A 20,778-nucleotide genomic window follows, 5' to 3' on the forward strand; every position below is an offset into this window, starting at 1 on the left:
AAACTGCCCATGGGGCATGCATAAAAATCAGTTATTACTCCAGAAAGCTCCCCAAAGTTGCCAAGGGTAGCCTAATTTTGGAGAGATCTTCATTGTCAGCTAAGAACTAAACTGATCTGGCAGTAGCGTTTCCTTAAACACAGAATAGTTTCTTTTACCCCTGAGTTGCAAGCCATATTTTGTTTAGAGAAAGAAGTTAGTACTTGGCTTCCACACAGGAAATATGGTCTCAGGGCATATAGGTGCTTTTAAAAGGGTGGTTTACTATTGTTTGTGCCCCCAAAGTGGGACCTACATCAGTCAGCGCATAAGTTGACATTACCTCCAGTGTGGCCTCCCCTTTTCCAACTCAGAATGATTGAGTCTAATCCTTGTTTTTGGAGGGACTGTCTGAAGGCCCTTGAATGTTAGCTCAGCGGCAGTCATCCACCTCACAGTTTGAGCCTCAGTTTTTGGAATGGTTGTGGGGGCAAACATCTGGTATTTTACGTGGGACATGCAGTCCATCCCCTACTGTTTCCAAAACACTTTTTGGTAAAGTTGAAGGAAATGGTGATCAAATCATGGTCAGAGCCATCTGGCAGGGGATGACATATCTAGCAATTTCAAATTGCTTGCAACAGTTGGGGAGAGCTGCATCAAAGCATTTTCCTATCTGAGGAAGGCTCTAGGAGCAGTTCTAAAGAACAGAGATCATTAATGTCCTTTCTTTCCCACACCTCCTGGAGTCTAAGATATTCTCTCTTCAGGTGCCAGAATTGTTGCTTTCCCTCCACCTTCACAAAATCAGTGTGTCTCTTTTTTTTTAATTATTAAAATTCTCGGGGTGACATTGGTTAATAAAATCAAATAAATTTCAAGGGTACAGTTCAACAGTACATCATATATATATATACTGCATTGTGTGTTCACCCAAAGTTAGATTTCCTTCTGTCACCAAATATTTGATCCTTTTTACCCCTTCTACCTCCTCTCTTACCTCTGGTAACCACTAAATTGTTGTCTATGTCCCTGAGTCTCTGTTTGTCATGTTTGTTGCTTTCAGTTTTATATCCCACATATGAGTGAAATTGTTTGGTTTTCAGTCTTTTCTGTTTGACTTATTTCACTTAATATGACTATCTCAAGATCTATCCATGTTGTTGCAAATAGCAGTATTTTATCTTTTCTTATGGCTGAGTAATATTCCATTTTATATATGTACCACATCTTCTTTATCCAGTTATCTATCGTAGGACACTTTGGATGCTTCCATGTCCTGGCAACCATGAATAATGCTGCTATGAACATCAGGGTCTATAAATCTTTGTGGATACACGTTTTTAGGTTTTTTGGGTGAATACCCAGGAGAGGGATTGCCGAGTCATATGGTAATTCAATTCTTAATTTTCTGAGGAACCTCCATACTGGTTTCCATAGTGGCTGTAACAGTTTACATTCCCACCAACAGTGTAGGAGAGTTCTTTTTTCCTCACAACCTCTCCGACACTTGTTATCATTTGTCCTGTTGATGATAGCCATTCTAACAAGTGTGAGATGATAGCTCATTGTGGTTTCAATTTGCATTTCCCTAATAGTTAGTAAAGTTGAGCATCTTTTCATATGTCTGTTGGCCATTTGTATGTTGTCTTGGGAGAAGTGTTCAGGTCCTCTGCCCATTTTTTAATTGGATTGTTTATTGTTGAGTTGTATGAGTTCTTTATGTCTTTTGGATATTAGGCCCTTATCAGAGGTGTTGTTTGCAAATATATTCTCTCATTCGGATGATTGCCTCTTTGCTTTGTTGATGGTTTCTTTTGCTGTGCAGAAGCTTTCTAGTTTGATGTAGTCCAATTCATTTATTTTTACTTTTACTTTCCTTGCCTTTGAGATCAAATTTATAAAATCCTCCCTAAATTCAAGGTTCATGAGTTTAGTACCTATGTTTCCTTCTATGCGGTTTATTGTTGCAGCTCTTACATTCAGGTCCTTGATCTCTTTTGAGTTAATTTTGGTATATGGTCAGAGACAGCAGTCTAGTTTCATTCATTTGCATTTGGCTTTCCAATTTTCCCAGCATCATTTATTGAGGCTTTCTCCATTGTGTTCTTTGTAGAAAATTATTTGCCTATACATATGGGCACATATATGGAGGTTTATTTCTGGACTCTGAATTCTGTTCCATTTGTCTCTGTGTTTTTCTGCCAATACTGTGCTGTTTTGATTATTGTCACTTTGTAGTATCAGTGTGTCTCATTCAATTTAGCTATAACTTTGCCCCTTTTCCAGTCATTCCCTCCTCTTACCCAGACCTTACATCTAGAATGGTCAGGGACAAAGGCATTTTTATAAAACTTAGAGCCCCATTGTATCTCCCACTTTGGCTCACAAGGGCTGGTGTAAGTGTACTTGGCAAGTAGTGTATTCAACCAAGTGGTCGTTGTTGTTAGGATCTAGGATGATGTCAGTTCAATGAAAATTCAGATGGCTGAACTAGAATTAAGTTTGAATCTGCTAGGCCTCCTTTTGACTAGGCTGTCACCTAGAAGAGGTACCAACCCAGGCTGCCCCACTGTTGCCATTAGGGGAAGAGAAAAGGATTGTGTTTAAGAATGGTCAGGACAAAATCCTAAATTTCTAAGTAGGTTTGTATAACTTCTCACCTCTTTTGTCGTGATCATTTACCAGGAAGCAGCTGAGTTCAGTGACAAACTGTTTTACTCAAATTTTTGGACAAGGAAGAGGTTAGGGAAATAAGTCATAGATCTTTCTGAGTCATTATTTAAGGAAGTCATTCCAGTGCATATCAGTATCTGTGAATGGTAGGGAGTTTGAAAGGTCCAACAATAATCAGCCAGTTATCGAATAACGTTTGGCACATCATTATCAAACTACAGATGGTCCAGAAAGCTAAACATAAGGCACAGATTAGTCTCAAGGGCCACAGAGATGGTGTGGCCAGAACCAGCTGATCAGACTGGAACAGCAGCAGTGTAACCTGAAAAAGGTGTCAGCAGTGGAAAGGCACCACTGATTGTCCTGAGATGGAGTCAGAGGTTGAGTGTAGTCAGTTTATCAGGAACAGTTGGAGACAGTACCCTGTGTGATGTGGCCTTCTTCACCATGAGACAACTAGGACAACCTTTGGCAGGTGTCACAAGTCTGGCATGCAGTGGCAACCTCTGCATCAAAAAATGGGGTCCTTTACTTTCTGCTCAGTGTGTGATGGTAGTTGTGTCACTGTGTTGAGAATAATGTTGAAGCTAGGTGTCAGTGATGGAAGTCTGAGTAGTACAGGCTTGATCAGCAGCTTGATTCCAATTGGTATTATTAGAAAACAGGCCCTTACCATGGGCCTCTAAATCAGTGATCCAGATAGTTTGATAAGCATATGTTATTTGTTTCCATAGCTGTGGCCCCAAAGATGTGTCTTTAATCTACCAAGGTTTCCAAATCTTCCAAAGAAACCATTGGCAGTAGCTCAAGAATCAGTGAAATATAACAAGGTTCATTGTGGCAAATGTTTTCCAGAGCTATGAAGACAGCCTTGAGTTCTGTCCTCTCAGTAGAGTAACCACATCCACTTTTGCTTTTGCATAGTTGGTGCTAAGGCTGGAAATCTGCAGCAGCCCAGTGTATACCATCAGCTTTCAGCTTAGATAAACCGTCAGTGAATCAAAGACCCCATTAAACTAGTGGCTTTCTTTGAGCGACAGAATAGGAATGCTACTACTTTTTCATGTGAAGCCAAGAGGCCAATTGCTTTCTTGATTATACTGTTTCTGTTTGACTTATCTAGTACTTCTTACCTTACTAGTCATGAAGTCTTAGTTGACATAGTCCCAAATGGTATTATCAGGCTAGAGACCTCAAAGCCTCTATCAGGCCATCAGTTTCAATAAGGGCCCAACAGCAAGCTAATCGTTTCTTGTCAAAGGGTGTATATCTTATAGCTGTGTCAGAGAATCAACAACTCTAAAACACATTTGAGTGGAGGCTGCCTCTCTTTGCCAGAATCTCTAATCTGCAGAAGAGCAGTTTCAGAGACTTGTAGCTCAAAGGGGTCATTAGGGTTATGGAGAATGTGCCAGAGGTAGAGAATGTGCCACAATTTGATAGATAACTTCCAGTGCATCCTGTTGGTTAGAGCCTCACTTAAAAGATGATGATTTACAGATGAGCTGACATCAAAGAGAAAATAGAATGCCCAAGGGAGACACATACTTTCTCCAGTACCCAAAATGTCCAATAAGTTACTGGGCTTCATTTTTGGTGGAAGAAGGAGGAGATGAAGAAACAGTAGTTTTTCTTTTACTGCTAGAGGGATGGAGTGTTGTGAATCCACCTTCATAGTCCCAAGAAACTGCTTTGTGAGCAGGTCCCTGAATTTTATTGGGGTTTATCAGCAGTTGCTGTTGGTGGAAGTATGATAACACTGCAGTCAGAGACTTGCAATTGAGACTTCTGGCTTGCCGGTCAACAGAACATTATCAAGTTAGTATAAACTTTATAGGCATCGCAAGATAGAACACTTGTGCTAAATAAATCCTGACCCAGCTGCTGGTGGCAGATGTCAGAGGAGTTTGTTCCAGCAGCTCTCCTCTACATGTGAACCTTCCTAGTTGGGGTGACCTATCTCTGGTACTTAGGGGATCAGGAAGTGTAGATGCACATACCATACCAATTCCTGCTATACATTCAGATGGCAAAGCAACAACAAGATGTAGAATCAGCCCCTCCCACAGGGTCAAGTCAGCCTCTTTCCTGCTGTTAACCTTGTCCAGACCCCATCAGTTGAATGCTAGCATCTCATCTTTCCATGGAACCAGGTGGGATGGTCACTTGGACACCTGAATCTTAACAGAGCCATGAAAGTTTGAGTCCTTCCGATTCTTGAGTTTCCCTCAGCATACTTGGATAGGTTCATGGTGTCTTCTCTATGTACCTGTGGGAACAGGGAGTCCTTGGCTCCACACCTAATTATCTTTTTTCTAGCAGGTTAGGTCAGGGTAGAGGGGGAGGAAAGGTAGAAGAGAAAGAGATGTGGAGGGATAAAGTGATTGTATCAGTAAGCAAGGCACGTTTACTTTGGTTTCAAGCTGTGAAAGAGCTGCATGTAGCTCAACCAAACTTCAGTGTTCTCAGCCCAACCAAAGCCCTGTGCCAAGGCAGCATTTGTCAATTTCAGTTTTTTTTGCAGACTCCTTGATTTAGCATCCCCATTCACATTGCTTTCCAGTTGGGACCATGAGGTTTATGCCTTTTGGTTAACTCAGACTTGACTTGCACAGTGGTAGCTTTTTAAAAAGAGTGTACCTTAATTCTGGACATTTGCTGTCCTGTTGTCATAACATCTTATGCTTTTGCCTGGTTTAACATAAAAATTAGGGGGTTTTCATCAGGCTTGATCACAAGAATTTATATTGTTTTAGATTTTTTCTCATTTCCTAATGACTCATCTTCATCAACATTGTAAACCCAATTGGGCAGAAAGACTCATTAGATAATGCCTCATCGTAGGAGTTTGTCTCAGAGAAATCTCCCCACAAGTATCAAAGCTCCCCTAGGGCAGCCAAGAGCTACTGCAAAAAACTCTGAGACCTTTTACAGCCATCTTCAAATGGATCTAAGGTGGACATGAGATAGTGCAGGAGGGACTGAGCCCTGACATAGCCCAGGTGTCACAGTTCTTCCTTAACAAGCATTATGTTGCCCCCTTATCTCCATGTAAACCAGCTGCGGTTCTGATGACTCAGTTGGTTCTGTTAATAGCAGTTGTGAATTGCCCTCCTTGCTTTAGGTGCATTACACAGTAACTTGTCTGTAAAGGGGCAGAACCTTCTTTGACTCCTTTATCTCCTATGAATCTTAGTATTAGTTATTACGATGGATTGGACTTCATGCTGACCACAAGATTGGCAGGGAAGTCCTCTTCTCTCCTCTGCCCCTTAGGAAGGTTTGCAACAACTGGGACACCGGTCCAGCAGCAGTCTTTGAACTTAACTGCTCAATATTCATCCTGCCAACTACCTTCCCAGTCTTTCCTTATTGATAATAGTTTTAGTTTCCTGGGGCTGCTATAACAATACCACCAACTAGATGGCTTAAAACAAAAGAAATTTATTCTCTCACAGTTCTGGAATTTAGAGTTCCTAAATCAGGATGTTGGCTGGGCCATACTCCCTCAGAAGCCTTTGGGGGAGGTTTCTTCCTTGCCTCTTCTAGCTTCTAGTAGCCACAAGAATTCCTTGGCTTGTGACAACATAACTCCAATCTCTGCCTCCACCTTCACATTGCCATCTTCTCTCTGTCTTCATATGGCTTTCTCCTCTTTGTGCATGTGTCCAAATGTCCCTCTCCTTATTATATCAAAGTAAGACCCACTCCAGTGACCTGATCTTAACTTGATTATACCTGAAAAGACTTACTTCCAAATAAGATCACATTCACATGTTATCAGGGTGAGGACGTCAACATATCTTTTCCTACTCCCTCTTTAATCCCCTCTCCCCCCCCGCTTCCACCCCCTGACTTATGGATGTTGCCGTCTCCTCTTAAGAGCTGGATCTCTGAAGGTGGGGTATCTCCTCCCACATGCTTGCAGCGTGCACCCGGGGCCTGGTGCACTCGGGGGGCCTGGTGTTCCTGGGGTGTGGTCTGTGGCTCCACCTGAGGCGCAAACCTAGGACCTTCTGCGTGTAAAGCAGACGTGCTAACCACTACACTATGAAGCCATTCCTCAACATATCTTTTTGGGGGACACAATTCAGCTCATAGCAATAGGCAGTTACATAGAGGACCATTTATTGCTTAGTTGGCGATGACAATTTGATCAACATACTTGATGTCAGCTTCAGTATACTTTCTTAAATTCCGTTAATTGCTCTGTGAGACCTCATCTTTCCTTTTCAGAAAGACTTATCATTTTTTGCATTGTGTTCTTGTTGCCAAAACCTGGCAAGAACTGTGAGGGATCTGAGATTTTACCCTGTTTGCAAGCCAACAAATTATCCTGCCACAGTTTCATGAATACTGGTAGAAGGTATGAGACCCATGGGTCAGAAAGAAAGGATTTCATTACCCTCTGCACACCAAATATATGAGTTTTATATTTGTTTCAGTTTTCCCTTCTCCTCCAAGTCCCACAAAAGTGATGGAGTGGCTCAGGCGAAGGCTGTACATGTGGTTGGTTATATCAAAGCTGAAGAATCTCTAGCTTAGGAAACCCAAATCTTTTATAATGGGTTGCAAGCAAATCTGCCTGACGTTTGTCCCAGAGGGAGACATTATTATATTGGACACTAAGCAAAGCTGTCCTCTGTTCCAGAGGGAGCCACTATCTCTGTCTTCCTAGAATGTTGGCTCTATTGCAAACATCTTTGAAAAGATAGTCCAGAAGCAAAGCTGTCAGTTTATAAGATGTACAGAAACACAAAAGACTCATGGAGAATTGTCTCCCAACAGTTGTCTTCTGTTGCTGAGTTTATTAAATTGTGAGAATTCTTTTTACATTCTCTATATAACCTTTAACAAATTTCTTTATATAGACCTTTAACAAATGTTTGCAAATGTTTTCTCTTGGTCTGTGACTTGCCTTTTTGTTAACTGCTTTCAAAGGGCACAAATTTTTAATTTGGATGAAATCCATTTTATCACTTTTACCATTGAGGTTTTTCCTTTTTATGTGCTATTTAAGAATTTTTTCACTAACCCAATGTTACAAAGATTTTTTTCTCTATATTCTAGAAGTTTTAGTTTTTACATTTTAAGTCTATGAACCATTTTGAATTTTTTTGTGTACGATATAAGGGTAAGAGTCAAGATTTATTTTTCCCACATAGATACTAGTTGTGTTCAAGCACCACTGTTAAAAGATAATCTTGTTTTCATTAAATTACCTTTGAATGTTTTTTCAGAAGTCTGGTGACTACATACATGTGGATCTATTTTTGGACTTTATTCTGTTCCATTCTTCATGTCTGTCTTTTCACCAGCATCACATTGTCTTAATTTACTGTAGCTTTATAGTAAATCTTGAAATCATTTAGTATAAGCTCTCCAATCTTGTTTTCTGCCTTTCCATGTAAATTTTATTATTAGCTTATCAGTTTTCTCCAGAAAGCCTCCTAGAATTTTGATTGATCTTATCAATTTTTAAATCCATACATTGTGTATTTCAGGAACAAAGAAAACTCTGCTCCACTAGAGGAAAATACCACAGGAAAAAGTGAGGCAAAAAAAAGAAAGATTGCAGAAACTTCAAATGTTATCACTGAGTCATTGCCATCTGTAGAATCAGAACCTGTTGAAATTGAGGTGGAGATTGCTGAAGGCACAATCGAAGTGGAAGATGAAGGCATTGAAACATTTGAGGAAGTGACTTCTGCCAAGCAGTCCATAAAGTACATTCAGAGTACAGGTTCCTCTGATGATTCTGCTCTGGCACTCTTGGCAGATATTACTAGCAAGTACCGTCAAGGTGATAGAAAAGGGCAGATTAAAGAAGATGGCTGTGCATCTGACCCCACAAGCAAACAGGTAGAAGGTATTGAAATTGTGGAACTTCAGCTGTCACATGTGAAGGACTTGTTCCATTGTGAGAAATGTAACCGTTCATTTAAATTGTTTTACCATTTTAAGGAACACATGAAATCACACTCCACTGAGAGTTTCAAGTGTGAAATATGCAATAAAAGATATCTTCGGGAGAGCGCATGGAAACAGCACCTCAATTGTTACCACCTTGAAGAAGGTGGAATCAGTAAAAAGCAAAGAACTGGGAAAAAAATTCACATATGTCAGTACTGTGAGAAACAGTTTGACCACTTTGGACATTTTAAAGAGCATCTTCGAAAACACACAGGTAATTAGCAAATACTTTATGCTCAAAGTATATTTTTTCCACATCACATCTAAATGTTTAAATCCTTTTTATTAGTACCATAGAAACCATTTCTTGTATTTTCTAAGGTGTAGGCTGAGTATACATTGTTTTTATAATATTAGTTTGTTAAAATATTGATGCTTTGAAAACAAAATCACTATCAGCTTTGAAAGTAATCGTCACTGTTGCACCTTGCCCATTTTTGTATTTTTAAAAGAAATATGTAAAACACAATTTGTGATTATTTCCTGCGGGTCATAAATTATGAAATTCTAATTATAGTGAAACTTCATTGTTACTATTTTTACATTTCCTGTCTTATGTTAACACATTATATGGATGAGTATGTTTACAAACAGTCCTGGCTGTGTTTATGCCTTTCCATACGTTCGGTCATCTGTTGTGGCTTGGTAGGTAGGCAGTGTATATCCATCTTCCCCCCGCCTCTCTAAGAGCGAATGTGTCAGGAATGGTGGACAGCCAGGGGGATGAGAAAGGTAAGATCTTTAGATTGTCCTTCTCCTGGGAGCCATCCCAGGCGTGAAAGAGATGTCCCAGGGCCTCTGGCCCTGATAGTTCTGCATCCATCCCCTATGCCTATCTTTTTTTCCATGTCAGATTCCCTGTCCTTATTCCCACTTTCCAAGCGTGCTTTGCTGTGTCTCCTATGCGAGACACAGGAACTGCCACCAGTGACTTGAATCTTGGGGAGTCTCTAAACTCACTGTAACAAAAGTGTGGTGACAACATTGCTACTGTGTGCTAAATGTCAGATGTCTGGACACTTGTTCCCAAGTCCTTATTATGTGTGATGGTTAAAGCTATTTAGACTGTTAATACAGTGAATACAGTATAGGTAATATTATACTGTTTGGAATTTTTCTTTTTGTTTCTGGAGTCCAGAGAACTTTAGATGAAATTTTTTCATAGATCCTTCACTGTCCATAGTCACTTGCTACACACTGCTTGAAACTGAGAAACCAGATAGATTCAAATATTAAGATATAATCTTTCACTATTGAAATTAATACTCAGGAACTGATAAATATGCAAATACAAGGGAACCTTAAACTTAAGGTTCAGTATAGATTTAAAAGGCTTTAAGATACTAGTTTGGGTAACTAATAGGTGTTTATGAAATCTTTCAGGAAATGCTTTCTGATTTTCAAACATGTATACTTGCATATTTGGAAACTGCCTATAGTTATAGTTTTTGGTCCTTAAAACAAATATTCATCAATTTTAATGATCTTTTGATGAACATTTTTGTGGTAACTGTGGAGTTGTTTTGCAAAAGTATTGATACACAAGAAACACATTAAATTAGTAAATAAATGTTACTTGGTAACTAGCACACTTTGATATGGGTTTCCAGTACCCTTACAGATGATAATCAGGCACTTTTATACTACATTCTAGCAATGTGAAAGTGGAAGCAATTGTCTCTTTTACCCAGAACATTACCTAGTGGCTTACTTGTTTAAAAAATAAGACAACAGAGACCATTTTGGAAGTTTTAAAATGTGCTTTCCTAGTCCTGCACTTCATATTTTAGATAGAACAGCAGAATATAGAGCTGAGGGACCTTATGTTATATGTCTTTGTCTTTTCTTTCAAAATTATGTGAGATAACTTAATAAACTTGAGTAGTTAAAAATTATAGAACCAGATGCCCATTGGAGGAACAGTTTAGCAAGCACATAAAGCAAACTGAACTTTGTTGTCTTTTAACCTGAATTATAGTATTAATAATTGGTGACAAGATAGTTGCAGATGTGATCAGTGACTTAGCAAATTCAAGAGGAGCATGAGTAAAATTTTAAATTGTGTTTGTGTTAATAAAGGATGAATCCTTTTTTTTTTTTTTTTGCTTATAACAAACTAAGTGTAAAAATAAGCAATCCTGTTCCTGTTTTCTGCCCTCAAAATACACATACTATACCCCTGCAGTTTCAGTTTGCATACTTTTATTAGTTTAGTGGTTTGGTTTCTTGTATGTTCTGAAAGCATGCATTGTAATCTGTGGCTTGATTTGTACAATTTCGGCTGTTACTTGTCCTCTGAACTATTTTGTTTCCAATTAGAAAATAGTAATGGTAATGCCAACCTGTTAGCTCATGGAGATAAACAGAGTCCCTGGCTTCAAGGGGCTCCAAGTTACTTTGGGGAAGACAAGCAGGCATAATCATAGTGTGACAGGATAAGTGCTGATAGAGGTAAGCACTTAAGTCTTATGGGAATGCCCAACTGGACTGTTTATGATGGAAGAGAGAATGATGGTTTCCTAGAGGGCTTACCCTGTGATGACTCCCAAAGGAACAGGAGTTAGCCAGGAAGTGAAGAATCTAGGCACATGAAGTGAAGCATGCACAGGCATAGAGGAAAGAAAGGAAGCAACTTATTTGGAGCACTGCTAATAGGAGATTCTGGCCGGAGGATTGGGTCCAAGTAGAGGAAAGCCAGGAAATGAGCTGAAGTGTTAGGAGGGGCTGACCATGTGGCATGTACTTAGGCATCATGGATTATCTACCAGTGATTGGTTCAAGAGCAAGGGAGAAAAGTAATGGGAGATGAGGCTAAGATCACGTAGTTATTTTCGTAAGTGTTGTAAATGAGTTCCGATTTTATCCTGGAAGACTCTGGATCATTTTAAAGAAGTTTAAGCCGGAAAGAGATCTGATCAGATTTATGTTCTAGAGAGATGACTGGCAAGATTGGAGTGAAACCTACTAGGTCTAATTAGGAATCTGTTGCGTAATCCAAATAATGAGGGATGGAGTACAGGCAGTGATAGTGGAAAAGGGTTGGCAATGTGAGGGACATTGTAGGCAGAATCAACAGGATTTGGTGCTTGGTGAGATGCGAGAGTAAGCTAGGGTGACTCTCAGCTTTCTGATTTGGGTGACTACATGATTGGAGGTTATCCACTTAGAAAAATATAAAAGAGTAAGCACTTTCAGGGTGGCGAGAGACATCAGATAGATATACTTCTAGGACACCTAGTATGAAAGTGAACCTAAAGGAAACATTTAATCATGTTTTCAAATAATTTTTCTAGTATCCAGGAGAGGTGTGGAATCATAGGAAGAACGTGGGTCTGGAAATCAGAATTAGATTCCTATTCCAGTTCTGACATTTGCCAGCATGATGAACTTGACTGGTCGGTCACTTTGTCTTTGGGCCTCTCCTTATCTGTTTAAATATGGGTAATGATACCTACTTTACAGGGTTGTGACAAATTAAAGAAAATATAAAAGCACTTGGAAGACTGTATTGTCCACACATCTAAAGTATCATTTGTTGGCTATTTTTAAATTTTATTGGGCTTATTAGACTAATTTTTTAAATAGCAAAAGCTCAAAAGACATGCATTGTAAAGCGAATCTCTCCTACTTCAGTAGATCACTCCAGAAGCAACTACTGCCATCATTTTCTTATTTATGCTTCCAGGTATAGTCATTGAATTTTCAAGTAACCATAGACACACATGGGGCTTTTGAGAAAACAAGCAGCAGTATGCAGCACAGTGCTATGCCTTTTAATTTATTTTAAACTTTTTAGTATATGAAGTATTTATGAATCTACTTAATTTTCTTCACTGTGGCTGCATGGTATTTCGATGTATGAGTATATGGTAATTTACTTCACTGCTCTTGTTGGTACACATTTAAATCGTTCCTAGTCTTTTGCTGTTACAAACTATGCTGCAGTAAGCACACTTGTATATATATCTTTGTGTACATATTCAGGTAGTTTAATTTTTAAACAACCGGGTCCTGGATACCACAGCTGATGTTTCTCTCCTCCAGTTTTCCATTTATCATTCCCGTTCCCCTCTCTTTTTCCAGTGGCTCCTTCAAGAAATACATAATGACTCTATTCTGGCTTAAGAACCTCTTATTGATTTGTCTACCTCTAGCCACCTCTCCTCTTTACTTCCAAGCCTTGAAAGAATTTCTGTACTCACTGTTTTCATTAAATTGCCTCTCATTCTCTGGCCCTCATCCCACTGTAGTCTGACTGCTGATTCCACCATACCGCTCATATTGTTCTTACTAGAGTATTACAAATACTCCTCTTGTTATCCTACCTGTTCAGTTTGGCACAGTTTGTTATTATCCTCATCTTCCTGGAATTTCTTTAATTTCCTTCAGTGTTCTTTCCTTCTTCTCTCTGTTCTGTTTCTTTCTTTGCTGCCTCATCAACCTGTCTTAACTTGATATTTCATTTGGGTCTGCCCTGCATTCTGTTACCATGTAACATACTGAGAGTTTTATGCATATCAAAGATTTTTATTACCACCTACATTAGATCCTAATCTGAATATCAGTTAACCCTCTATTTGGCTCCATATTTGTCCATACAACTATCTACTGGATTTTTCCACTTTGCTCTGAGTGCCTTGAACTCAGCAGACACAAAACAATAATCTTTCCCAGAATATCCCACTCCAAACCTACTTGGACTTCTGTGTTCTTTATTCTGGTTGGTATTCTAAGCCAGAGATCTGGGAGTCATTATTGATACTTCACTCTTTACTCCTCACTCACCGTGCTGTTTTACACTTCTGTGCCTCTGCCTAGAATAAACTTCCTCCTTTCCTTCTCTCATTCCATTCCAGGCAGAATTGATCACTCTCCTCCCTTGTACTTCTGCAGTATATTTTTCATTGCCCTCTCTACTGTAACAGGCCTTTTATAGTGCATTGCCTTTATTTTCATGTCTTTCACCTTCATGAAATACCCTGGCCTGTATAATTAAGTTTTTATAAAAAGTTTATCTTCATCACCTAGCACATGGTCTCACACACAGTAACTGCTCAAAAATGCTTGTGGAATGCATAGTGATGCGTTCCCCTGAAATAGAAATCGATTTAATTTTTAACTAAGGGAAAGTACACAATTTTTTAAGAAACGCAAAAACACGGAACAGAACTTAGATCCAAGTTTTATTCATCAGAGCACAGATACAATTATAATAACCACTGAAAACCTATTTTCACCTCTAGAAGAGTCTTGGATGTGGTTGAAACATGTGAATTATAAATTCTGATCCTCCTTTCAAGAAGGTCCTGTTAGAATTAACCAAAAAGAAAAACAAATTATTTGCTTTTTCTGTTTTTCTTAAATTGTCAATATAATTTTTTTCTATTCTAATAGGTGAAAAACCTTTTGAATGTCCAAATTGTCATGAACGATTTGCTAGGAATAGCACCCTCAAATGTCACCTGACTGCGTGCCAAACTGGAGTGGGGGCAAAAAAGGGAAGAAAGAAGCTTTATGAATGCCAGGTATGTGTGGATGTCTTCTGTCCTTAACAGAGAGTCTACTGAAATTATTAAAAGTGAAGAGTAACAATCTAGAGCCAGAGGTATAGAGCTGACATTTTGGAAAGAAATGAGAATAAAGAATATTATTGTCTTGATTTTATAATGAGGATTAGAATAATGTTTTTTACCCAACCCTAGATGATACCAAAGTCAATAAAATTATGTCCTAAATGGCAGGTTGTCTGAAACCATGGTGATTCTTAACCATAGAGCAATCATTAGAAATCAGGAGTGGGGCAGAGGGCGGACCGGCTCTAATTGTCTTTTCCATGATTAGTGTAGATTTATCCCAACTAAAGTAATGGTTCTAAATTTTAATATTATGGGAGAAATAATATTGTTACTGTATAGTCTTAGAATTTATGACATTTAAACAGTGGAGCCGATATTAAAATGTTTCCCAAAATGTATATACTTTGTTAGCTACGTCAGCTAAAAGATCAAATAAAAGAATTATGAAATCTCCTTGGATCAGATTATATGACAAATATCATATTCCTAACATTTTCAGAAAAATCTTCAACTCAGTCCTTACAGAGGATAAATGCATCCACATTTTCTTTAGTTTCAATATAAGTATTGTTAACACCATATGTTTGGTTATTTCAGGTGTGTAACAGTGTGTTTAACAGCTGGGACCAGTTCAAAGATCACTTGGTAATACACACTGGAGATAAACCCAACCATTGTACTTTATGTGACTTGTGGTTTATGCAAGGAAATGAACTAAGGAGGCATCTCAGTGATACTCATAATATTTCAGAGCATCTAGTAACCGAAGAAGTTCTTTCAGTGGAAACTCGTGTGCAAACTGAACCTGTCACATCAATGACCATTATAGAACAAGTTGGGAAGGTACATGTGTTACCACTGCTTCAAGTTCAGGTGGACTCAGCACAAGTGACTGTGGAACAGGTCCATCCAGATCTGCTCCAGGATAGCCAAGTGCACGATTCACACATAAGTGAGCTTCCGGAGCAGGTCCAGGTAAGTTACCTAGAAGTGGGTCGAATTCAGACTGAAGAAGGTACTGAAGTACATGTAGAGGAGCTGCATGTTGAACGGGTAAATCAGATGCCAGTGGAAGTACAAACTGAGCTTCTAGAAGCAGACTTGGATCAAGTGACCCCTGAAATCATGAACCAGGAGGAGGGAGAGCCTAGCCAAAAAGATGCTGCTGAGGCTGCCAGAGATGATCACGAAGATGCTAAGGGTTTAGGGACCAAACCAACAGTGGATTCTCAAGTTGAAAGGGCCGGAAATGAGAACAGAACACCTATGTCGGTTTTAGAATGAAATAACAAATGCATATGTTTTTTTTTTTTTTTTAAATTTATGTGTTGGGTTTCTGAACTGATGTTGGGCAGTGTGACTGTCCTTGAGCTAACAGACAAGTGGACCAAAGTTAAACTTTCCTGTTGTGCTGAACTGTTTCTATTGAAACAAACTGATCTCTCCCCACTTAATGCCACAGAGGAGGGCTCTTTCCCATAGTGAGTGGGAAGTTTTGAGAAGTATATTTCTGGAAACTTAAATGGATTATATTCTTATAGAGTTGGGTACGAATGTATCTATTTTCATTGTGATAAGGGTTCTCCCTTCTCTCTCCCAGGTCATGTCTTTCCTCAAATTTTTTCCATATTGTAAAATCAAACGTTAAATCATTAGAATACAAGCTTATGTATTCTAATGCATGTTAGAAAATTGAATATATAGGAAACACAAGGCTGCATGAAGAAAAGTGCATTGTTACTGTGCAGTTAAATTTTGGCTTCTGGCTTTCTTTAGTTTGAACAACATTCTTGTCTACCCTGATAGTCACAGATGTCATCTCTACAACAGAAATAGAGTGGTGGTGGCAAAATTTCTAGAATTAAAAAACAACAACAACAACAAAACAAAAAACAAAAAACCCACACCCACGTGCCTTTTCAAAACCAACTAAACTTCTATAAAGCATCTCTGGTTCTTTCAAAGTTTGTGTTATAAGAAGCAATGTAGGTGATGCTATAGTACTTTATATTTTTGCTTATAATGACAAGTACCAATTCTTTTTCACTTGTTAGATTGAGAAATTTCATGGCAGCTGAAGGGCCATTTTCAATTGGGAAAATTCATTTATATCTGTGGTAAACTTTATTTTGATGAAAAATTGCACTAGTATTTTACCACCAGATGAAATAAAAGATAAGCATCATTTAAAAATTAATGTATTTAAAATAAAGTACAGAGAAAAACATGTATATAATATATCAGGCTTTGTTTTGAATGAATCTTTTCCCCTGATCCTTAATGTAAAGATCTTGTGCTATAACTTTTAAAGCCATACAAATATGAGTGCTAAACTGTGGACTTAAAAGTAGGTGTGTAAATATTTTTAATCAGTATTACTTGGAAAATAAAATATAACAACCACATAAAATAAACCAATATGCTATTTTCTTTACCTGTTAAATATTGGGAGATATTTACATTTTTAAAGTAAACTTTAAAATTATGTGTTCATGACTCTTTTTTTTTTTAATACCCAGTGTGGAAGTTGGTTTGTGGTCAGAGATGTTTTCTCATCTGTATTAACATGACTGGTGAATTGAGATATAAAATTCTCAGTACACACCTCCAGTTCCCAAAAATCTGTTCAAAAAGAAGGAAAGAACAACACGTTGATGTTTGCAGTTAGAAAATGGTGAGCACAGAGCCAATATTTTTAGGAGAGCCTGTTTTTAAAATAACTTTCTCCACTTATCAGTGTGTTAGATTTAAAAGATTGATTAAACTTGTTCTCCTTTGGTAACGATGTTAAATATATCACATTTATGAAATGTACTTAAGAGGATGACTTCCCAAAACTAGAGATAACAGAAATAAGGATATTGTGTTTTTAAGATCAAAAAAGTATATGAACATATTCAAGTCTGTTCTGTTTGACAGTTGGGTACTAACTACAAAGCTTATATATATATAAGCTTTATATATATATGTTTTTTCTTTGAAGTCAAGAAATACTGATGATAGAATTATATCATGTTGAATTTTCAGTTTGCCTTAGGATGTCCATGTTCCTTAGTTACAGTTCAAAAAAAAAAAATACCTGACAGATAGTGGTCTCAAGCATGTAAATTATTAGTGAATTTTGAATGCTAAAAATAGCTCATGCTGTGCCCTTCAGCTAAGTTATGAAACAAGGTTTATTCTTAATCATTCAAGAGCCTTGACCACAAGGTAGAGATAGGGGCAAAGGCCCAATAAAGTGTTAAAATTATCATTTGCTTTCAGATTTGGCAAGGCTTTCAAGGAGGGTTTGAGGGGCAGGTATAGTTCATTTTACTTTCCCCAAAAGGTATAAAGGCTCCACAGGTGTGCTCCAAATGCCAGTAAATTTGATTGCAGAAGGACAGGAAAGCTACCCACTGGTGATAAACCTTGTGTTGACTAACACTTTGCAATTTTAAAAGCATTTTACATATAACGTAAAACAGGTATTTTAAAAACCACGCTTCTAGGACTGCACTGGATATTTTGTTCCTCCCCTTCACTCCTCCTGAGGCTTTTATCTAGGTCCACGGTGTGACAGCTGGGCAGTAGAGGGCCGGACAGCAGTCATTACAGGAATCCCAAGTGCACCAGAGAATGAGAGGAGAGCCTCTTCTATCTACCTACGCCACTGTTCCAACAGCGGTTTGATACCAACTGGATGTCCACCAGTTCAATTCTGATACTACTGAGTTAGCAGACTCCACAAGTTGTGATCAGTACCACAAGACTGTCCCACTAGACACTAGCCGAAAAGGGGGTCCGCAGGGTATCCACATTTCTGCCTAGCCAACTGTAAATTGGGGGTTCTCACTCCCCCTCTCAGGTTCAGTAATTCAGTAGAATGACTCAAGGTCTCAGGAAAACACTACATGTGAATAGTTTTATTATAGAGGATACAACCCAAAAACAGCTAAATGGAGAGTGCATAGAGCAAGGGGTGGGGGGAGGGGAGGCAGTCTCCACGCACTCTTGGTGCTCCACCCTCCTAGCTCATGGATGTGTTCATCAACCTGGAGGCTCCCTTAACTTTGTTCACTGAAATCGCATCACCTCAACATGTTTGATTAGATCACTGGCCATTTTTTATTTATTTTTTAAGCTCACTCTCCTGCCCCTCCTTCCTGGAGGTCTTGGGATGGAGCTAATAGTTCGAATCCTCTAATGTAGTTGGCTCTTCTGGCAACTGAGGCCAAGAGTCACCTCTAAGCATAAACTCAGGTTTGGGCAAAAGGGACTTGTGAATAATAAAAGATGTGTCAGGAAATTCCAAGGATTTTAGGAGCTCCAGGCCAGAAACCAGGGACCAAGACCAAATAACTTATTTTTTTTATTGTACTACACCTACCATCAGATTCAAAGGAAAACTAAACTGAACCCTAATGTCAATGCATTTAAAACCTAGAAATCTTTTAAATATGTACAAAATGGAAGGCTCTCATAGTCTTACTAGTTTAAAAAGACTGCCATCATACATTATTAAAAGGAATATTTTCATGGAAATGTACATGCTTCTCTCAATACATTCAATTTGGAAATAAAGGTTTCAGGATTAGAAGGATGAAGGATGAAGGTCAGATATCCCTACCAGAGAGGAAGGGGAGGCGGGGCGGGAGAGGTAGGACAGTCCCATGAATAGCCCAGGTTCACATTCAGTTGGGATGCATTGTACCAGGTAACTTAATGACAAGAAAATGCAAGTAGAATGTCTATGCCCCAGAACACCAAATATACAAGAGTTCCTGAGAATTTGCAATAATAGCTATCACTAAGCACATATTACAGGAAGTTCTGGCCGCCTTTGGGCCCCAATTATTTAGAGTTGGTGATGGAAAGAGTATACTTTAACACATTTTAAGTGGAGGATCCTTCTGCCAACCACCCCAACCTCATGGACTCCAGGTTAAGAAAACCTCGTTTTACTATTTGCCAGAAACGTCATCTCATTAATTCTCATAACAACACCCAAATTACAGATGAAGAAATTGAGGCTAGAAGATGCTTGGAACCAAAGAGTGTCACACAGCTGGTAAGTAGTACAACTAGGAGTCAAGGTATAGCTTTATGATTCAAAAGTCTATACACTTTTAGTCACTGTCAATGTTTCTCAAAGCATAAAACAAGTACCTCCTGTATTAGAATCATCTGTAGCTATTCTTGAGAATGTATTTGACTTCTTTCCTGCCAACACAGGGAGCAAGGTTTAGAAAACTAAATTTTAATGAGCTCCTCAATAACTATAAAATTACACTGTAGATCTGACAGTTTCATCAATTCTTTAGAAAAAATTATTTCTGACAAAGTTTTTCTGACACACCCATTGTAGAAAATACAAAAAATACTAGAAAGTATTAAGGTCATTTAAATCACCCATAATTCTACCAGATAATGAAAAACATTTAATTCTGGTGTACTTTCTTATAGTCATATGTATCACATTTATATCATTCTGTTTTGTAACTTTTCACTTAATATGTTGAAAATATTTCCCCATACTATTCAAAATGAAATTTTACCTCTATATACTGTTACATTGTAATCAACCTATTGTTGAATGGCCCTTTGTAGTAGAAAACAAGCTGCTTTTTTTAAGCGAAGGGTCTTGAATGTAAAGTCAGTCTTATGGGGGTGGGGGACCCAAGAGAAGAGGAAACAAAGTTCTGATTTGAAAAGTAGCAGGCCCTAGCAGCATGGCTGCAAGAGAAATGAGGGTGTGGGGGGGGGCTCCTGGAATGGAATGTAGCCAATAGACTTTAGAAATGGTTTCTGAAGTTGAGTTTTAAGTTTTCTTTTCCTGCGATAGTCTTTGGTAACCTTTTAAGCCCCTAGAATCTAGCATCAGCTTTGCTCTGGTGCTCTATAGAGGCCTATGACAGAGTCTACAGTGGGTTGGGTTTTTGAGTCTTAGTTTCTAAGCAGTTTCCTTATGACATCCTGTGTATTATCATGTTATAGAATTCAAAAAGTATTTTACATTACTTTTTAAGTATGCAGAGTTTTATCCAGTATTTTAATGCTTTAGAGACAAAACATAATGGTTGTACTATTTTAAAGATTAGTTTTTTTTTTTAATTCTCTTGTCTTTTGAGGAGAGGGCCTCCCTTTAAAGACAAATCTTTCTCCCAGAGAACCCTTATCCTACATAAGTAGACAACCACTCTCAAACCAAGAAAGTAATCACTCCAGGTTCTCTTGGTTTCTTGCGGTGCTCAGTGGCCAGTCTGTGGAGCTGTCCAAGGTTTTATTTCTTGCCCTTCCTGTTCCTGGCCCCTTTAATCATACAAAGAAGCAACAGAGGGTAATAAAGAAGAAACCTGATTCTGAAGTCAAACTGACTGGGTTTGAATCTCAGCTCCCCATTGGACTGCTGTGTGACCTTGAGCAAGTCAAATAAACTTTCTGGTCCTCAGTTTCTTCATCTGTCAAAATGAGGATGGAAAAAACAGCACCTAACATAAGGTTATTTTGAAGACTTAATCAGTCATTTATTTTTTGTGTGAAGATTTAATCAGTAACGACCATGTGCCTGGCAAAGAGCAAAAAAAAAAAAAAA

At 38.4% G+C, this 20,778-nt stretch overlaps 1 protein-coding gene across 8 annotated transcripts in view; it reads left to right on the top strand.

Annotated features, from left to right (window-relative positions):
- Nucleotides 1–16,618, top strand: part of ZNF131 (zinc finger protein 131) — a 29,365-nt gene extending 12,747 nt beyond the window's left edge. For 5 of the 8 annotated variants that reach the window (XM_015589848.2, XM_006912434.3, XM_015589849.2 and 2 more), the window contains exons 5-7: nucleotides 8,160–8,842; nucleotides 14,023–14,153; nucleotides 14,802–16,618. In XM_015589848.2, the coding sequence (XP_015445334.1) occupies nucleotides 8,160–8,842; nucleotides 14,023–14,153; nucleotides 14,802–15,488 (1,501 nt within the window). In that variant the 3' untranslated portion in view covers nucleotides 15,489–16,618. The remainder of the gene's footprint in view (nucleotides 1–8,159; nucleotides 8,843–14,022; nucleotides 14,154–14,801) is intronic. The other 3 variants (XM_006912435.3, XM_015589851.2, XM_025047209.1) reach the window with 2 other exon arrangements.
- Nucleotides 16,619–20,778: the final 4,160 nt, after the last annotated feature.

Source organism: Pteropus alecto, unplaced genomic scaffold (genome assembly GCF_000325575.1).
Source record: "Pteropus alecto unplaced genomic scaffold, ASM32557v1 scaffold73, whole genome shotgun sequence".
In the NCBI taxonomy this organism is placed as follows: Eukaryota; Metazoa; Chordata; class Mammalia; order Chiroptera; family Pteropodidae; genus Pteropus; species Pteropus alecto.